Below are 21,213 nucleotides of genomic sequence, written 5' to 3'. Positions count from 1 at the left end.
AAGGTTTCAAGGAATCAGATCTTGACAGCTTTTTAATATAATAGAAAAAACTGTAATCCTGATGTTCTGCCACAAGATATCACTAACACATTTATAAATGGCATAGAACTGTAAACGATTACAGCGTAGAGACAGGCCATTTAGTTTTTCAAATCTGCAATTTTTTTATTCTCCTTGAGGGATCTAGTCTGAATGCACTTTTCTGCTTACTCCCTGTACCCTTTAAAATAATTGATGGATTCTACTTCAACCATGGTTTGTGTCAGAGAATTCCCGATTCAAACTATTCTCTTATATCCTGCCTGTTAATAGTGTTATAGGTTTATCAAAGAGTCCTTGACTCCACCTTTGGGCTACTGAACTTTCAATATTGGAATGTGAATCGGCTTCCAGAACCCTAGATTTAACAGTAATGGAATTCAAACCTCTCTTGAAATAAACTAAGACTTGCAATCACAGAAATGTTCCTGTAGTTGGATTAAATGAAAATCAGCAGAGAGTGCTAGTGTACTCTGGAAATGGGAGGTGGGGGTGGGGGGGGGGGAGTGGGTGGTGGCAGGGAATTGGACTTCGACTTAAATATGAAAACCACTTCCAAAAAGGAAGTTCATTTCACCGAATTGAATCATAATACCTCAAAGGTGTAAACAGAGTCATCTCTACGACAACTAATGACTTTCATTCAACCTTGTTATAATAATCAACTGGTGGTTAGAGGAAATAGTAAATGTTTTGGGTAGAATTCTTTTATAAGGTCAAAACATGAATGGAATGTTGCCATATGTGAATAGGAACATAGATATTTTACAACACAGAGGGAGATCATTGACTTTTCTAATCTCCTTACCCTGTCTCGCACTTGGTGCAGAAAAGAATACAGAAATTACCATTTTGAGATCTTGTTTTTCAATTTTGTTTTTCATTCCAGTGCTTAATTGCTGAAAATCCTTGTTCCAAACCTCAATTGTTCCAATATGGACTATGACGTTTTGTTGCTCTCCCTCCCTTCTCTGACATTCTGTGATGTCCTTCACCCTTCCATCACAGAGGCACATACTATTTATAACTACAAAAAAGGTTGTCTATAACCTTGACTTTAGAATATTCCGCCACTACCTTTGTATTCTACCTGTATCCCACCAGTCCCTGACCCCCGATCCGAACCGTCGGTGACCCCATTCCATGATACCACAATGTTGCTCAAGGCAACCCTCCTCTGAGTCACTTTCACTGTCCACCTCTCCAACTTTATGAGGTAGATTTTCAACTTTAATTGCAGTAATCTGGAATAAATTTAAACCCAAATCTCATAAATCAGAGTTCAATGTGTTAATGCCATTGTGCCATTCAAATCTTATTTTCTATCCCACATTGTAAGATTCTTCATGGGGTTTTCTCTTGAAAAGAATTGTGTGACTGTTTTTGAGCAGAACATCTCATGGATCCCAGCATAGTCAGGTTGCGTCAGCACATTTATGTGCTTATCTAAAATTTGTCAATTTCTTGCTATCAAACAAGATATAATATGAACCATTTACACCATGGGACTCCGTTATATACTGTAAAATATATGATGGTAAATCAAACGTGCATAACTCACTTACCTTTAGACTGCTAAAACCCAATGGCTTATTATTCAACTGTGTGAGCCATATTTGCTGAAAATATTATTTTACTAAGATGTGGGCACTTATTGATATGTCTTATTTGTCATTGGCCCAGATTTTGCAGTTGTAGAAAAACTATATGTTCCCTATAATTACTCTGTGAAACTGAGTATATGTGCAGTTAAATGCAGATATCCAGAGGTATCTGTCTGTAGTCCTCCACAGTGTGCACTGTTAAAGTCCTTGCAGATGGAAATTGATTAGAAATCATTGATTTGACTTGATTTTCCATCTTTATGCTATTATTCTTGCTGTTAAAACCCTTGAAAAAGTTATGTTAAATAAGGGGTAACTGGGTTTCAATGGCATAATAAGTCATAATTACTGCTTGATTATATCAATGTAGCTGGATGCCTGTGATCCCCTATAGTTGATGCCAGAATGAAATTAACATTAGGAAAGGTGAAGTCGACACCACAGAGATTGCTAGATCTTTTGGGCAGCCGTCACTCGCCATTGACTGCAAAATCCGAGCCATTATGAATATTGATCTAACTCAAAAAAACACACAAACAGAAAATCAGTGTCCCTTCTTCAAATGTTTTTATGCAACTTTCAAAATAATGATACAAAGTTAGAACTTCAGAAATGTCAGCACTGTCTTTGATGGCTCAGTTGCTAAATGCTGGTCCTGGTGCAGTGCTGAATCACATGAATCAAGAAAGCTGTAGGTTTGATCCCTGATCTGTGCTGTTTTAGCTCAGACATTGCTGTTGTTAAAACATTGGGCAGAATTTTCACCCTGATATGGGGGCGAGAACGAAAGCAGGCGGGTGTGTAATTTCGCATCGCAGGCTGGGCCTGTCAGTTTGCCAGCCGCCATTCTACCCCAAGCCATTTTGCTGGAGGCGGAATCGGGGTGGAAGGGCTACTCGCCCACAGGTGGTGGATAGCCAATTAATCGAAGTTAACGACCAATTAGGCCAATTATCAGAGGTCGACTGGAATTTGCCAGTCAGCCTGCCGGTTCTTCACCACGCCCCGCCCTCAGTGCCTGGAGCCTGGCGGCTGCCTGGAGGCAACCTCTCGATGGCCAACTGGGGCCAAGCAAACTCCAAGGACCCTCTCACCTACTTGACCACAACACCGCAGCTGCGGCCACAGGCTGCCCTTTGGCGAAGAGTAGGGAAATGGTGGTACAGTGGTAATGTCACTGCCCTAATAATCCCGGGGCCAAGGCTAATGCCCTGGGGGCATGGGTTCAAATCTCACCACAGCAGCTGGTGGAATTTAAATTCAACTAATTAATAAATTCAACTGAGTGATATTGAATTGAAAGCTAGTCTCAGTAATGGTATCATGAAACTATCAGCAATTATTATAAAAGCTCATCTGGTTCACTAATGTCCTTTAGGGAAGGAAATATATTGCCCTTACCTGTTCTGGCCGACATGTGACTCCAGACCCACAGCAATGTGGCTGGCTATGAAATGGCCTAGCAAGTCACTCCATTGTCAAGGTCAATGAGGGATGGGCAACAAAATCTTGCCTTGCCAGCGATGCCCACATCCCATGAAAGAATAAAAAAAGGTAGTCCAGAAGCTGTGGCCATTTTTTAGGCAGATTTTTTTCAAGTTGTTGGATCTTGAGGCGCCCTCTCTATCTCCCTTACCTGCAAAGGCAGGCTGCAGCTCCTTCTGTGCTGGAAGGCCTCCTATTGGCCGTGCAGGTTCGAAAGCCCTCAATTAGATGCTGAGCCTGCCCTCTCACCACTAATTGGCCAATCAAGGGAATATCACTGTCGGGTGACTGTTCGCATCACAGTGCGGGGTCAGGACCCCCATTTAACCCTGACATTGGGATTCCAACCCAAAATACAAAATCTTGCCCGTTGTCTCTGCCCATGGACTAAGGATGTTGGGTAAGGCTACTTGGATGGGATAATGGAGTGGCTGCTTATACATGTGAAATGTACTTTCAGGAGAGAAGGATAGGGAAGCAACAATGCACAAATGAGTTCATTCTGTTGACTGAAAATGTATCTTGAAAGAAATCATTTGTGGTCGAGATAAATTTTTAATTTTTATTGATAGAGTAAGAATAATGCTTCCATTAAGAAGATCTTCTTAAATTTCAAGTGTGCTGCACAAGAGGATGCTATGTTATATGTTATCACAAATAAGCTTGTTGATTTTAAAGATCATTTCCCTGTAGCTTAGGGCACAGGATAGAAAAATATCACTGTAATTAAATATAACAAAGGGGGATGAATGAGGCAGGAGTATTAAGCCAGAGTCAGAGCTTTGTTTCCAATCTGCCTACACACTATCTTCAGGAAAGATATGTTTTGTTGGACCAAACAACATCTTGGATCTCAAACTTTTAGCTAAGTGTTAGGATTCCTACCCTGGGAAGATCTGTGATGTGCGATTTTCTATGTGGAAGCTGCTAATTTATTTGTGTTACTCAATGCGCGTTCACTGAAAGATTAACTCAGTTGCATCTCTCTCCCTCAGAGCTGGATTTGAACTAAAAGACTCTCTCGAGGCAAACAACAGCCTCGTTTGAGCATTGTACTGAACTGTTTCATCAAGCCTGATGAAAAATTATCACCCATGCGTGTCAGTCAATTTATTTGTCTTTTTGACCTTGTTTGTATTGTTGTATTTAAACAAAATTGTCTGGCAAAAGAGAGGATTTCAATATAGTAACATTTAGTAAATCTTGGGGCCTGAAGCTTTGCACTAAGATATACAATTTTAAAATTCAATACATTTGTCTCAAATTACTCTTTGGCTATTTTAACATAAATTGGAAAAATATCTTTGCTAAACAGTGGCAAAAGGAATCAGATGAATACATTAAGCATTCACATATTAGTATCCCATTATGTAATGTCAGAGGCGTGCTGTCTATTTTGGTCACTGTTATGACCAGGTGAGAAAGGGGTCTAGGGTTTCCTCTTAGCCTTCACCTGTTCTTAGCGTAACAGGGTTTAATTTTAAACACATCGGTTTTTTTAGCTCCCCCTTAGTGAATCCTTGTTCACCAACTTCCAATTATAAGGCAAAGAAACTAGCCAAACACGTTTTCTTAGGTTTAAAGAAAAAAGGTTGAACTTTATTAAACGTAAACTCTAATTCGGTTCATGCCTACGGATACGCAACACGCCGACGCTAGCATGTATACACGATACACACATGCAGATAGAGACAGAAAAGAGCAGAAGAAATAAGTTGAAAAGTTTGAGGCAATATCTGAAGATGGTTTTGGTTACTGTTCATGAGCTTGCTGTAAAGTCCTTGATTGTAGGTAGGTCTTGCTTTTCGTTGGGGCCCAGTATTCTTCTTAAACCTTGTTCACTGTTGGAGACTTTTCTCTCTTGAAGTTCATGTGTCCTCAATGGGTCCAGAGGCTTGTCAGAAAGAGATGGGAGTAGATAGGATAGGTCTTCTCACTCCAGGAGCAAATAGTCTTTCCTCTGAATTTAAACTCTGGCTAGTTCAAAAAACCCTGGACCAACCAGTTAGTCATGTGACCAGCTGGTCTAACAAGTCCTGGCTTTTGTGGTTTGTATCACCTTAGCAGTCTCTGGAATGCTCTTCCTTACACCTTCAATGTCTGGTGATCAAAATCCATTGTGGGTTGAATGTGTCAGGGAATGGTCCTTTGTCTCCACAAGCACTGTCTGTTAGTATGCAAATGTTTTTCAGCTAAGTGTCTGGCAGTCCTTGTAATAGGCCTTCTCTTCTTCCCAGCAACAATTTAAAATCAGTGTTCATATGTCAAAATTAATATGCCTCATTCTTGGCAGGTGGAGGCCTGCATGACAGTCACCAACTATTTTACATTTCACTGCATACATTCAAGATAAATTATATGAGTGCAAGTTAACTGCATTAAATTAAACCGGAGTGCTTTCATTTTTTGGTCCATTTTATATTCATTCTGACTGCCCAGTTCTCATTCTTGATAGCCAGTAACATTTTATTGATAAAAACCCAGATTCCAAGAGCCTTGTTTCACTACCAGACATCCAGGAGGATGCGACTTCTGCCCGCCTTAACCCTGTGCCATAACACTACCATGATAGGGGCAGGTGTCTGTGCTGTAACAACATTGCTGGAGCATCTGGCCTGTGGGGAGATTGCAAGATCAGAGTGGCACAGGCGGGCAGAAGTCACATTCTCCTGGACTTCTGGCAGTGAAACAAGGCTCCTGGAATCTGGGTTATATCATTCAAATTGCACAATTTTTATTTAAAAAAATAATTTTACTGGCTGTCAAGAATGACAACTGGACAGTCAGAATGAATATAAAATGGACTGAAAAAAATGAAAGCACTGTGGTTTAATTTAATGCATTCCGCTGGGTTTGAAGACACAGGTTGATCTGGCCTAACTTCTCAAGGTACATAATTTTGAATGCTGGCTGCTGAGTTATTGATTTGTCAATCTCTCAATGGCACCCCCCATCTCTGATATTGATTGTAGTTTGGATACGGCATTGTGGGTCCCACGTACAGCTGCAATTGGGGCACTACAACTGCTTTGTAAAGGCATCCTTCATCCTGGTTTTATGACTGGCAGGGTCAGGAGGATTTCCAGGGGAGTATGGCACATCACAACCTGGTCTGAGGGGGATGGAGGAAAAGAGAGGAAAATGGGATACAGGCAGATGAAGTCACCACCTTTACCCCCTGCGACCAGGGCAGGGAACAAGCTTGTTCCACTGCCATCCCCTTCCCCCAGCCCAAATTGTGCTAATTTCCAACACTTAATGGGACTGAATTTCTACCCTTGTATTTTTTTCACTCATGTTTTTAATCACCTCACTAGCCACACCCCCCTCCCCCCACCTTTCCTCTTCTGAAAGAGGTGGCTTATATGAGAGAGGTGTTTCACTGTCATTTGATACCATGTCCAAGTGATGTTCTTTAAATGTTTGTTGGGTGTGGTCAACTTAGTCGGTCATCCCAGCCAAGCCTGTCCTATCCTGATGTGATATCCAGAAGCGCAGTTCCAGGAGAGGTCACTAGTTAGTGATAAGGAGTAAAAATCCTGGTTACTTTTGTCACTATGTCAGGGAAGCCGAGGTGAATTGTATACTCTTGAGACCATTCAACTGAAATTGTTCAGCTAAGCAGGAGCTGAGATCTCTGAGGCCTACCTGGGTCAGGACTTTCCGATGGAGCTCATTTTCCCATTAAACCTTTTGGGGAAGTCGCATTGCCCATAATGTAACAAGTCTGAGAACTCCAAGAAAAAAAATTCTTAAACGATTCATCACATAGTTATGAACAACTAAAACTAATTCGCAGGGGTAATTTCAAATTAAATCACTAGGTGGGAAACCCATACGATCGTTTTTATGCCTCATCTAATATTACTCTATATTGACTTCATTGGAGCGTAAAATCGGGCAGGGTGTAAAACCAACACTGCACCCAATCCCATCAGTGTCCCAGCGGGTGGAATAGGTTAACCTTAACCCAGAGTGTACGGTAACTAAAATCAATTTATTAGCATGTCGGGTAATTACAACCAACTTATAACTAATTCAACCCAATTTATAGGATGATTTTACATTTCATGTACTAAATCTATTAATATTTATAAAAGTATCAATAACTTTATTATAAAAGCAAAATACAGCGGATGCTGGAAATCTGAAATAAAAACAAGAAATGCTGGAAATACTCAGCAGGTCTGGCAGCATCTGTGGAGAGAGAAGCAGAGTTCACGTTTCAGGTCAGTGACCCTTCTTCAGAACTGGCAAATATTAGAAATGTGAAAGGTTTTAAGCAAGTAAAGCGGGGGTGGGGCAAGAGATAACGAAGGAAAAGGTGTAGATAGGACAATGTCACAGATTAGCTGACCGGAAGGTCATGGAGCAAAGGCCAACAATATGTTAATGGTGTGTTGAAAGACAAAGCATTAGTACAGGTAGGGTGTTAACGGACTGAAAATTGAACAGCTGCAAGTACAAACATGAAGAAAAACAGTGGGTAAGCAAACTGAACAAACTAAGATGAAATAAAATAAAACAAAAACAAATATAAAAAAGAAAAGAATAACTAAAAGTAAAAGTAAAATGGGCGGCCCGTCATGCTCTAAAATTATTGAACTCACTGTTCAGTCCGGTAGACTGTGGTGTGCTGTAGTAACTTTATCTTTTTTTGAGACAAGCATATCTCAATTAGATAGATTTTCTATCTTGCAATTTATAAAGAAAAATCATACATTTTTATTTAACCACTGGTGTACTTTCAGAATACTTGTGTATTCGTCTGTCCAGCCATTTCTCCAGAGGTGCTTGTAAATTAGTAATTAGATTTATTTATTTTTTCTTCTCAGGTTTCAAACTGAAGTTAACTACGACACATTAGAAATCCGGGATGGGTCTGTTAATTCATCACCTTTAATAGGAGAATACCATGGTACTCAAGCACCCCAGTTTCTGATCAGCACTGGCAATTACATGTACCTTCTATTAACTACTGACAACAGCCGCTCAAGTGTTGGTTTTCAGATTCGCTATGAAAGTAAGCTCCTTTCATCTACCTCAAACAAAACTGTTTGTATACACAATGCCATACATATGTCCTTAGGTCCTCAGGTGAACAAAGATGCTGTATTTATATTACCTAATTCTTCAAATAGAAATGGTTCTGTAATAGTTTGAAATCCTGGTGCAATAGAATCTGCCCAGATTGTGTTGCAAGGAGGGCTCCACAGAACCAACAGCAACAAACAAATAAGAGTGCACAGTTGTTTGAAAGTCATGGTTTGCTGCTTTATGTTCTGGCTCTGGGATTTTTTTCCTGATGGATGGGCAACCATGCAGACTGTCCTGCACCATGAGAGAATGTATTAATATTGGTGCATTGCTAATGCTAACTTCGGAAGCTTTAGGGGAACATGCAATGCTTATTACTTGATTTATGTCTGCAGAACATGAAATGAACATTATATTAAGATCTTTATAGAGAAATTTCACAATGTGTGCTTTTTTATGTATGTGTATTTTATTTCCAACCTCTCTGAACATTTTCCTTCGCAAATCACGCATTTCATTTAGTTGAATCATAAGACATAAGTTGCTCTGGTAAGTTTGGATCACCTTTCTTTGCAAGGTTGACAGTGCAGTACTTCTATCTAATGAGTAGACTATTGCTAAGTATTTGCCACATGTATTTAAGCTCTTGAAGGAGTGTAGCAGCAAAGGGGATAGTGACATTATCTCATTCTCTTAGATCAAGTGTTGCCTTGACAGATGTCAGTCAGCGCTTCCCAAACATTATTACTCTGACTTGCTGAGCAGCGCACACTTCAGTGCATTGGTTTGACCTTTCCCCTGTTTGACTCATCAGTATTGAACCTCACCTTGGCACACATGGACAGACTGCCTGAACTCTTTGGATAGAGTCTGGGCAGATGAGCGCTGCAGCTGTACTCAACTCACTCAATTTTATGCCTACAGATCTGGGTGAGCAAATTTTGTATAAGTTTGCCTCTACTCGATTTCAGTAAGTGAACATTTGCTGCCCTCAGTTTTGAACAGATTTTCCTTTGAGATAATTTCATTTTCATAGTATTGTGGATGTGCTGCATTTTGTGTTTCTTGATAAGCTCACCAAAAAAGATTAATAGAAACAACAGAAACCTTTCATAATTGTTCTTTTTTTACTGTATCTCCCAGTTATTTTTCACACAGCCATTAGATAGGACTCTGATTAGCTTGCCCCTTCCGTATGCAACTGCTCATGTCACCTTCAGAATCATTTGATGTGCTAAGATAAACACTGTGAGTATTGTGACAAATGATTAATTGTTTTTTTCATTATTTGAAGAAGTGCAAATGTGAAAAACAACACACTTTCAATTTAAATTTGCAAGCATTTCCCTTCCAAATCACTTTTTTCAAAAGTTTAAATAGTGTGATGTCATGCACAACTGTGACCTTTAGTTGGCTGGACTTGAGTTTCCAAATAATACTTCAAAATGTTTTGAAGACAGGCTTTGCTAGAATTTTGAGAGACAAAAAAAGTGTAACACTGTACAAGAACACCTCCTGGATATGGATGGTGTAACAATACAGATAGGCAGACATCGACAAGGATAATTCCATGACTTTAGCTTCCAAAACTTAAGGTTGCAAGTTGTGAGGAAAGATTAATTTCACTATACTTGTTTTCATTGGCAAAAAGAAGACCAAGGGGAAGTATGATCCAGTTCTTTAACATACACAAATAAATGATGTAGATATAAGAGGTGTGATTGACATATAGAAAGAACTTGCATTTATATAGCACCTTTAATGACCTCAGAAAGGTCCAAAGTATTTTACAGACAATGAAGTACTTTTAAAGTGTAGTCATTGTTGTAATGTAGGAAACATGGTATCCAATTGCATACAAAGAGACCCGACAAACAGCAATGTGATAATAATCAGATATTCTGTTTTAATGATATTGGTTGAGGGACAAAATTGGGCCAGGACACCGGGCAGAACTCCCATGCCCTCCTTTGAAATATTGCATGGGATCTTTTATGTCTGTTTGACAGGGCAGATGCAGCCTCGGTTTGAAGTCTCATTCGAAAGACAGCACCCCTGACAGTGCAGCACTTCCTCAGTATTGCGCTGAAGTGTCAGCCGAGGTCAGCACAGAACTAATGGGCAGAGGTTTAACATTAGCTAGATATTTGGAGAAACATTTCTGCCTTGCCGGATAATACATATACAGAAAATATTCCCAACAATAGCAGTCGAGGCAGAGTGACTCAGCTCCTTTAAAAGAAACTGTATAGATATTTGGTTGGTAACAGTATTGGCTGTCATGGGATCAGGATAGCTAAGGAGCTCATGGACTTCTTTGTTACTAAGACTGAGATCATCCATTTAGCTGCTTCCCCACCCTCACGCCAGTCTCTCCCGTGCCCTGGACCCGATCTTGCTCTTTTCTCTAGCATCTCTCCTGCTTGCCCTCATGGCCTCTCTGAGCTCATTTTGTCCATGGGATTCAACACCCACCCACTTCTCTAGAGGTATCAAATGCCTTTGTTTTTTTCCTGCTCTCTGATGTTCTAACAGCTGTCTGGAAACAATACCGTGCACATGTGTGAGACATGTAGGACTGTGGAATTGGGTAGCAATAATATCAATCCAGGTCCATTTTCCAATCAGACCTAGGGAGATGTTGTAAGTTCCCATCTGAACAAGGCAGGAGCTTCATTGCAAAAGGGGACAATAGGGAAATGTACCGTTCCAAATTGGAGCCAATGGGTGTGCCAGGCACTAATTTTCCAGAAAGCCCAGGAAAAAATTTGGAAGGAGGTTTTGGTGCTCACCGATGTTTTGAGGTCCTTTCTGGGCCTATTTGGTATATGTTTTCCCTGCTTGCACTTAAGCTTTCATGAGTGTCTTTGCTAGTTGCGTTTAATTATTTTTTGCTTGCATCTCCTTTTACTGGCTCCAAACGTTTATCAATGCAGCGAACAAGAGAGAATCTGACCATCTCCCCTTGACATTCAATGGCATTACCATCGCTGAATCCTCCACTATCAACATCCTAGGGGTTACCATTGACCAGAAACTGAACTGGAGTAGCCATATAAATACCGTGGCTACAAGAGCAGGTCAGAGGCTAGGAATCCTGCAGCGAGTAACTCACCTCCTGACTCCCTAAAGCCTGTCCACCATCTACAAGGCACAAGTCAGGAGTGTGATGGAATACTTTCCACTTGCCTGGATGGGTGCAGCTCCAACAACACTCAAGAAGCTCGACACCATCCAGGACAAAGCAGCCCGCTTGATTGGCACCCCATCTACAAACATTCACTCCCTCCACCACCGACGCACAGTGGCAGCAGTGTGTACCATCTACAAAATGCACTGCAGCAATGCACCAAGGCTCCTTAGACAGCACCTTCCAAACCCGCGACCTCCACCAAATAGAAGGGCAAGTGCAGCAAATGCATGGGAACACCACCACCTGCAAGTTCTCCTCCAAGTCACACACCACCCTGACTTGAAACTATATCGCCGTTCCTTCACTGTTGCCGGGTCAAAATCCTGGAACTCCCTTCCTAAAAGCACTGTGGGTGTACCTACCTCACATGGACTGCAGCAGTTCAAGAAGGCAGCTCACCATCACCTTCTCAAGGGCAGTTAGGGATGGGCAATAAATGCTGGCCGAGCCAGCGATGCCCACATCCCATGAATGAATAAAAAAAACAAAAAAACTCTGAATTCACATTCAAAGAAAGAGGAGGAACTATTGAGGGATACCTGAAAGGGTTTTTTTTTTATCCTTCCTGCTGCTATCCACCTCTGAGTCAACAGTGAAAAGTGAAAAGGCCTCGGTTGAGTGGATGTTGTGTTGGTGAAAGCTTGGGGTAGAAATTAGATTGAGCGCAGTTTTAGGATAAGACTTGGTCCTGTGCGAATAGCGCATGCCTGAATGAGGATTCCTGAGAATTCACAGAAATTGGTCCTTGGCGCCTCCACAGGGAAAAATGATTTAGGGCTATCTACCTCACCAACAATTGTCTTCGAGTAAGTCCTGTGGAGGGGGTTGGAGTGCGCTATGGGTGGTTGTGGGAAGCAATGGTGATGGGGGGAGTGGTGTCGTGAGTTGGTGTCATGTTTGACTCTGAGATGAGCTACTGACCACATATCCATGCCATCACTAAGATTGCATGTTTCCATCTCCGTAACATCACCCTACTTGCCTCTGTCTCAGCTCATCTGCAGCTGAAACTTTCATTCATGCCTTTATTGCCTCTAGACTGGACTATTTCGCTGCATTCCTGGCTGGTCTCCCACATTTTATCCTCTATAAACTTGAGGTCATCCAAAACTCTGCTGCCCATGTCCCAACTCGCACCAAGTCCCATTCACCTATCACCTCTGTGCTAACTGACCGACATTGGCTCCCGGTCAAGCAAAACCTTGATTTTGAGGTTCTCATCCTTATTTTCAAATCCCTCTATGGCCTTGCCCCTCCCTATCTCTGTAATCTCCTCCAGCCCCACAGCCCTCCAAGATATCCATGCTCATCTAATTATGGCCTCTAGAGCATTGCTGATTTTAATTGTTCCGCCATTGGCTGTGCCTTAGTTGCCTAGGCCCTAAGTTGTGGAATACCTTTTCTAAACCTCTCTGACTCTCTACCTCACTTTCATCCTTTAAAACGCTCCTTAAAACTCACCTCTTTGACCAAACTTTTGGCCTTCTGCCCTAATATCACCTTTAGCTCGGTGTCTAAGTTTATTTTATAATGCTCCTGTGAAGCGCCTTGGGTCATTTTATTACATTAAAGGTGCTATATAAATATAAGTTGTTGTTGACTTTGCACAACAGCAGTCTGAGCTTCTAGTACAGCAATCAGATGTTGCATGGCTGCTGCTTGTGCTGCAATGGAAGTTTTTACATTGGCCATCAGATGCTGCAGTACGGTTGATTCCACAAGTGTACTAACGGAGTTGGCTACCACTTCTATACAGGAAACTCCAAGTTCTGCGCTAAGTCCTGTGCCAAGTTGGTGCAGGAGTGCTCCATACTCCTGGAGATTGACCACGGGCTTTCTGGCAGGCTTACCACTACACCAAGTATTTTGTTTTCCTAACACATCAGCATCCTCATTTGAGTCCTCTGCAGCAACCTCGCCCTCCGGCGAGCGAGTGACTGTGCTTCCTTCCCCCGTGTCCTGGCTGCAATGCAGTCATGCCTGGTGTTTACCACATGCAGATGCCACCTCAAATCCATCTTCGAAGATATATGCAGTGTACCTGAGTTGGTGTCTGCAAGTGTGAAATGATGTGACAGTGCTGTGACTTTATCTTGCTCTCTTCTTGCTGTTCTAGCACTGCCTGGTTAGGTTGCCCTATTTGGGTATCTGAAAGAAAAAAAGGTACAAAGGTAAGATTGCAGTGAGGGAAGTTGGGGGCGGGAGGTGGGGGGGGGGGGGGGGTGGGGGTTGCTTACACCATCTACAGCTTGTAAATCTGAAGAGTTTGTAGGATTAGGGATAATTGGAATGTGAGAAGGAGGAGTAGGTAGGTATGAGCATACCAATATCTTCAATGGTTTTAGCACCATGGCCATGGCCTCTGGAATGGTTTTTCTAATAATGGCCAACACCATCTCCTCCAACTGGATAAGAACATGTAAATGTGCCTCTCCCCCTCCAAATAGCTCCCGCTGCCTCTGATTATGTGCCACTTTGTTCTCCAATGAGAGGGAAGTGTGTCATTGAGTGTGGTGCAACCTGTTTGGGTGAGGTGGCAGCGATGGCTGAATAGCTGGCAATGTGTACAACCTGTGAGATGTGGGTATGAGGCTTGCAGTAGTGCTACCTATGTGAGGTTGTGGTTGAAGCATATGAATGCTAATTATGAGTTCTGGTTGATAGAGATTGTTGGTAGGTAAGTGATGGAGGTGTGGTGAATTGAGCAGTGGCTGAGGCTAATGGTGCACTTGCTTGGATCCAGGTTCAATTGCACTCCTGCTATTGACCTCCATGGCTAACTGCTCCCATGGCCTTTTGACCATGTGTCTCCTTCCCACCTGCAGATGCAGGGCATCTCTCCTTTCCAGCTACTCCACCAAGACCTCCAGTGCAGCCTCTGAAAACCTTAGAGCTCCCATGTTATCTCATTCCTCACTGTTTGTCAGGATAGATTCACTTCCTGCACAAGTCTCAGCACCTGCTGCAACCACAATGCACCTCCCCTTGAAGCAGTGAAAAGTAACTGTAAGTGGTGCTAGGAAGTTACAATTTTGGACCCGCTACAGATGAACACCACAGTTAGCGCTGGTTGCCTGCAGAAATGATTGGAATAAGCAGGCAGCACGAAGTTCAGTCAATAGGTGCCAGTTAATCGCACGTCTGATCCCCGAACCTATTTTCAGGGGCTATCCAATGTAGCTCCCATCCCTTCTCCACATTGTAACAATATGGAATATCAGGAATACACAGACAGGAATTTTTGGGTTGCAAATATTATCAGATGACATATTCTCATCATTTGCATGTTCTTTTGAATATGCACACCATATTTGGTTTCATGCATTCTATGTTCCATAATCCAGGAAGTGTCAGGGATGAATGGAAAGGAATGATTTTCTACTCTGGTAAGCTGGTCTCAAGCCAGGAAGCTTGCGAAATTCCATGCAAAATTCGACCGCCTTTCTACAATCATAGAATGATAGAGCACAGAAAGAGGCCATTTCAGCCCATGGCGTCTGTGCCAGCTCTTTGAAAGAGCTGTTCAGTTACTCTCACTGTCCTACACTTTCCCTGTAACCCTGGGATGTTTTTTTCCATTCAACTATTTATTCAATTCCCTTTTGAAAGTTGTTATTGAATCTAATTCCACCACCCTTTCAGAAAGCACATTCCAGATTGTAACAACTCACTGTATAAAGGAATTCTATTTTCCACTCAATTGGTTGGCCACATTGCTTGTGGAGGATCCTCAAGTGCTTTTATAGAAGCAAAGGTCGCAATTCCAGCATGCTGTAAAATATTAAAATGTAACTATCTGTTTATTAAACTCGCTTATTTTTGAGCTGATATAGAGAACAATAAATTATTTTCTTCCTTGAAAAATTTTGACCCTGGAAGATTATCTTCCAGATATCTGGAAATTTCTTCATGAGCTTTAAACTGGAAGAGGAACCAATGTAAGAAGAAAGACAACTTGTTGCCCAATTTTAAGTGCAATTAGTTAGACTGCGTTAATAAACAAAAATTGAAAATCCAGCCTGCCAAATTCGGCTGCTTTACGTTTATTTATTGAGTTCCATCTTTGGGTCATTCAGATCACCTTGTTCAGACTTGAGTTTATTGTGGTGATCGGAAATCACAGGTGGCTGTAACAAGAGAACATCATAGCAACCTGCCTCATGGTGTGCATGAAAGGAGGCTGATTTTTCAATGTTCAGTTCTCTGGTTGAAGGAGGGGTAGTATGACTCGCAGCAGACTGTACATGTAATGCCCTTTTAAAAATTGTTTCTGAAATTAATTTACAAAGTTCATCAATTCATAGAATGGTTACAGCACAAAAGAAAGCCATTTGGCCCATTGTGTCCATGTTGGCTTTCTGCAAGAACAATTCAACTCATCCCACTCCTCCAACCTTTCCCATAGCCCTGCAAATCTTTTCTCTTCAGCTGCTTGTCCAATTCCCTTCTGAAAGACATGACTGAATCTGCCTCCATCACACTCTCAGGCAGTGCTTTCAGATCCTAACAACTCCGTGCAAAAATAATTTTGCTTCATGTCACTATTAGTTCTTTTTCCATTCACCACTGTTACGTCCAGGTGAGAAAGAGGTCTGGAGGTCCCTTTCAGCCTTCATCCTGTCTTACTTTAACAGGGTTTTATTTTTAAACACATTGCGTTTTTAGCTCCCCCTTGGCAAATCCTTGTTCACTGCTTTCCAATTATAAGGCAAAGAAACCAGCTCAAACAGACTTTCTTAGGTTTAAAGAAGAAAAGTTGAAATTTATTAACCAAGTTAAAGTTTGAGTTTAAGTTTAACGCCTAGCGATACACAACACGCCCCATGCTAGCAAGCATACGCAATACACAGATGCAAATAGAGACAGAAAAGAGCAGAAGAAAAATAAAGTGGTAACGTTTGAGGCAATTTCTGAAGACTTGTTGTTCCGGTTCTTTGAGATCACTGTACAGTCCTTGATTGTAGGTAGATCTTGCTTTTTGTTGGGGCCCTGTATTCTTTTTAAACCTTGTTCGCTGGAGGAGGCTTTTCTCTCCTGGGATTCATGTGTCTTCAGTGGATTCAGTGGCTTGTGAGAAAGGGATGGGAGCTGACAGGATAGAGCTCTTCTCAGTCCAGGAGCAAAAACGTTCTGCCCAAACTGTTTGTACAAATTTGAAAAAATCAGGTTGCCCAGCAGGTTCGTCATATGACTAGCTGGTTTGACCATGTCCATTTGTCTATTCGGCAATCTTAGCAGTCAACCTGGAATGCGAGCTCCCCCACCTTCAACGTCTGGTGATCAAAAGTCCATTGTGGGTTGAATGGTAGGGAATGGCTGCTTTGTCCTTGCAAACATTGTCTGTTTGCAAACATTGCAAGTCCTTTCTTAACTCCAGTAGCAGTTTAAAATCAATGTTCATGACAAAATCAATGTACCCTATACTTGGCAGGTGGGGGCCTAGCATGGCACCTCCACACTCAGCGGAATGAAATGCGATTTGATAAAAGCGCATTCCATTAAAAGGGTCGAGAAAACAATGTAAGATACAGAAAAACCCATGCATTTCTCTTATTTATTCACATTCATTCATAAATCCTAAAACTTGTAGCCTGTCTTCTCTTGGTGCCAGTGCTGCTTTAATTGCCCCCTTTTTGGCATCCCAATAAACATGTGGGTTTTTTTTAGGCGGTGGTGGGGGGGGGTGGGAAGTTTCTCTTCTGTTTGCCCATTTCCATGGCTGAGCAGGGTCTTTGTTCCTGCTGAGGTATTTTTTTTTCAAGAAAGAGTCAGTAGTGGGCGGGTGTATCCTGAACTCTCTTTCAGTGCTTTGCTGAGTCATGCAAAGACTTTTGACTTCAGGGATGGGTGGATCGCTTTTTTTCTGACTGTGGGGGAGGATGCTTTTCTAATCTTCCCTTTGTCCCAGAGGACACTCTTGCCCGCAGGTATTTGTGCAGACTCTACTACGCTCCCCTGTGGCACTTTGACTAGGTGAGGCATCACTCTCACGGATCCTCTGCCCCTTAGAGGTCTTTCTTTGTCTCTGCAGATTCCTGCAAATGCTGTTAGAAACTCTGGTAGAATGCTTCTAGTGTCTGCATTTACGTAGGAGGATGTGAGGTCTATCTTTTCACATTTTTCGGGGTTGGCTGACCAGACAATAGGGGTTTGCATCCGGCATTCCTCCCACACTTCCTTTAACTTGCCCTCTTGGTCACTTTTTCCCTTTCTCTGTCTAGCCTTTTCCCAGCATCTGCTGGAGGGTCCTCCTAACACCAGTACAGGACATAGGGGTGCAGGTTGCAACTGTAGGTTGGGGCTTCCCCTCAACCTGGCAAATGTGGCAACTCTGCAGCACATCACCATATTTTTGTGCAGTTTTGGCCAGTCAAACTGCTGTCTTATGCGGGCTTTGGTCTTTCGTATACCGGCATGTACAGCTACTGTAGCCTCGTGGACCCTTCTTAATATTTCTCTCCGGTACCTCTGTGGCACCACTAACTGGTGAACTACTGTTCACTCCTTGCTCTCAGGTCTGTGAGGAGAACTCTATTTCCTCATCAGTACCTCATTCTTTAAATAGTAGCAATCAGGGATTCCCTCTGCTTCACTTTCAGACTGGGCAGCCTGTGCTAACTCTCGCAATACTGGGCCGGCTCGCTGAGCCTCAGCTAGGGAAAATCCATTTAATTCATTCCCTGGGTCTCCTACCTTTCCAAAGAAAGTCTCAGACAGGCAGACCTCATGGTCACCTGCCTGCAGTGCCAATGCAGTCTCCTCTGGGGGAGTTGGTTTGATCATGGCCTGATTCACTACACATTCAGGGAAACTGCAGGGGTCCATCTCCTGCCACTGCCCTGTCTCTCTGACCTCCTGTGGTGTTTCTTTCACTACTGGGGGGTGCTACCACCTTCACCCCTGCCAGATCATTACTTAGGAGCTGGTCAACCCCGTCCACAGGAAAACTAAGGACAATACCTATGGTCACTGGTCCCAAAACTAGGTCACACTCCAGGTGTACCCGGTGTACAAGTACAGGCATACACTGCCCTCCAATACCATTCACCACCATTTTGGTGTTCACTGCACTCTCTGGGGGAAAGGTCAGGTCTTTTCCCAGTAAAAGTGATTTCGTGGCCCCTGTGTCCCTAAGAATTACTATGGGCTTGCTTACCCCACTCGAGGGGTATGGGGTTACTTTCCCTTCAAATACAAAACCTTGATAACCCTCGTGAATCCAATTAAATTTTCCTGCACTTGCAGCTGTAAACTTCCTGGATCTCACTCTTACTGCAGTTAAAGCCACAGCTTGTTCTGCTGTGATTTCCATCAGTTCCCTGCTTCACTGAGCAGGTGTGCCCTGATTAACCCTACCAGTTTTCCCTTTAGTTTCCAGCAGTCAGCTTTTAAATGCCCTGCTTTATTACAATGGAAGCACGCAGGTCTCCAGGTCTCACTCTTGCTGACAGCACCTTCCTTTTTGCTAGAGGAGGGCCCTCTGTGTCTCCTGCTTTCCTTTCTCTCCCAGGACTGCTTGGGCTCCTATCACCTTCCCACCCTTTATCCTTTTCGTATTTGTGGGGTGACTAGGAAAGGTTCTCCCCTGGGAAACCGATTTATAAGCTAAAGCAAACTCATCAGCCAGAACGGCGACATGCTGGGCTCTTTGGACCCTCTGCTCCTCTACATGAGAATGGGCAAGAGTGTTTAAATTCCCCTAACAGAATTACTTCTCTGAGATTCTCATAGCTGAACTGTACTTTAAAAGCCCTCAGCCACTGGTCAAAAGCCAGCTGTTTACGACTTTCAAACTCCAGATAAGTTTGATTAGCTTGCTTCTTGAGGGTTCAAAGCTTTTGGTGATATGCTTCAGATACTAATTCACATGTCCGAGGATAGCATTTTTTGTCAGTTCATAATTTGATGAACTCTCATCTGGCAACAGCGAATAAACCTCATGGGCTTTCCCAGTTATCTTGCTTTGTAGTAAAAGAGGCCAGGTCTCAGCTGGCCATTTCAGCTGCTTTGCCAGTTTCTCAAAAGACAAAAAAAAAATCTTCCACATCTTCCTCATAGAATTTTGGAATTAATTGAGCTAGTTTTAACACTTCTGTGCCCAGTCCTGAATTACGTTCCTCCATATTAGCTCTGCTTTCACTGGAATATTCTTTCTCTCTCTCCTCTCTCTCTCGTTCCTTCTCCTGGTCTTTGTTTTTCTTCATATTCCTTCTGGAAGGCTCTCTCTTTCTCCCTCCCCTGTCTCTCTCTCTTTCTCTTTTCCTGTCTTCTAATTCAAGTTTCCTGTGTTCCAATTGTAACTTTACTAGCAGTACCCTCTCTGGGTCTGCTTCTAACACTGTTTCTGCTTCTTCAGATTCAAGGGAAAAATGGTTGGCCACTCATGTCAGGAGTTCCAACCTCCTAGCCTTGCCACGTACAGTAATCCCACGCTGCTCAGCCATTTTCCTCAACTTCTCCATAAACAGTGCTTTAAACTTATCTCAAGTTACTTCACCTTGGCTTGGAGAGCTACTAACTTCAGTTGCAGACATGTTAGTATTCAATCACACACAACAGCAAGAAAACCTGTCTTGAAATTTTGCTCTTTTTTTGATTGGGAACAATTTGGCTTCCCACTTCAAATTTCTCTCGTTTGTCTGTGGGTCAATTCCGGATGCTAGCACCCAAATTTCTGTTATGACCAGCTGAGAAAGAGGTCTAGGGGTCCCTTTCAGCCTTCACCCTGTCTTACTTTAACAGGGTTTATTTTTAAACACGCTGTGCTTTTAGCTCCCCCTTGGTGAATCCTTGTTCACTGCTTTCCAATTATAAGGCACAGAAACCAGCACAAACAGGCTATCTTAGGTTTAAAGAAAAAAAGTTGAAATTTATTAAACATAACCTTAAACTCTAATTTGATTAACGCCTATGGATACACAACGCACCCCATGCTAGCATGCAAAATACACAATACACACAGGCAAATAGTGACAGAAAAGAGCAAAAGAAAAATAAAGTGGAGAAGTTTGAGGCAATATCTGAAGAGTTGTTGTTACGGTTCTTCGAGATCACTGTAGAGTTCTTGATTGTAGGTCGATCTTGCTTTTCATTGGGGCCCAGTATTCCTCTTAAACCTTGTTCACTGTCGGAGACTTTTCTCTCTTGGGGTTCATGTGTCTTGAATGGATTCAGAGGCTTGTGAGAAAGAGATGGGAGCAGACAGGAGAGATCTAATCAGTCCAGGAGCAAAAACGTTCTGCCCAAACTGTTTGTACAAATTTGAAAAAATCAGGTTGCCCAGCAGGTTAGTCATGTGATTAGCTGGTTTGACCATGTCCGTTTGTGTATTTGGCCATCTTAGTAGTCAACTTGGAATGCGAGCTCCCCCATCTTCAACGTCTGGTGATCAAAAGTCCATTGTGAGTTGAATGTCAGGGAATGGCCCTTTGTCCTTCCAAACACTGTCTATTAATATGCAAATGTCTTTTCCAGCCACAGCTGATCTGTTCTACAAGTCCTCTCTTAACTCCAGTAGCAGTTTAAAATCATTGTTCATGACAAAATCAATGTGCCCTGTTCTTGGCAGGTGGGAAATCAGTGTCCTCTGATTCTCAACCCTTCTGCTAAGGAACACTTTCTCCCTATCTACTCTGTCTAGATCCCTTATGATTTGAACACCGTGATCAAATTTCCTCTCAAGCTTCTCTTCTCTCAGGAGAACAACTCCAGTTTCTCCAATCTTGCCACGTAACTGAATTCCCTCATCTCTGGAAGCATTGTTGTAAATCTTTTCTGCACCCTTTCAAAAGTCTTCACATCCTTCCTATAGTGTGATGCCTCTGATGGACACGATACTCCAGTTGAGGCCAAATC

The 21,213-nt window shown here is 42.4% G+C and overlaps 1 protein-coding gene across 3 annotated transcripts in view; it reads left to right on the top strand.

The window, feature by feature from the left end:
• LOC137355859 (CUB and sushi domain-containing protein 1-like) overlaps positions 1 to 21,213 on the top strand; it is a 1,186,508-nt gene that overhangs the window by 416,333 nt on the left and 748,962 nt on the right. For all 3 annotated transcript variants that reach the window (XM_068021465.1, XM_068021474.1, XM_068021456.1), the window contains exon 12: positions 7,964 to 8,151. In XM_068021465.1, the coding sequence (XP_067877566.1) occupies positions 7,964 to 8,151 (188 nt within the window). The remainder of the gene's footprint in view (positions 1 to 7,963; positions 8,152 to 21,213) is intronic.

Source organism: Heterodontus francisci, chromosome 3 (assembly GCF_036365525.1).
Source record: "Heterodontus francisci isolate sHetFra1 chromosome 3, sHetFra1.hap1, whole genome shotgun sequence".
Taxonomy (NCBI): domain Eukaryota; kingdom Metazoa; phylum Chordata; class Chondrichthyes; order Heterodontiformes; family Heterodontidae; genus Heterodontus; species Heterodontus francisci.
The sequence above is the reverse complement of the archived record's forward strand: the minus strand, read 5'-3'. Positions and strand labels throughout refer to the sequence as shown.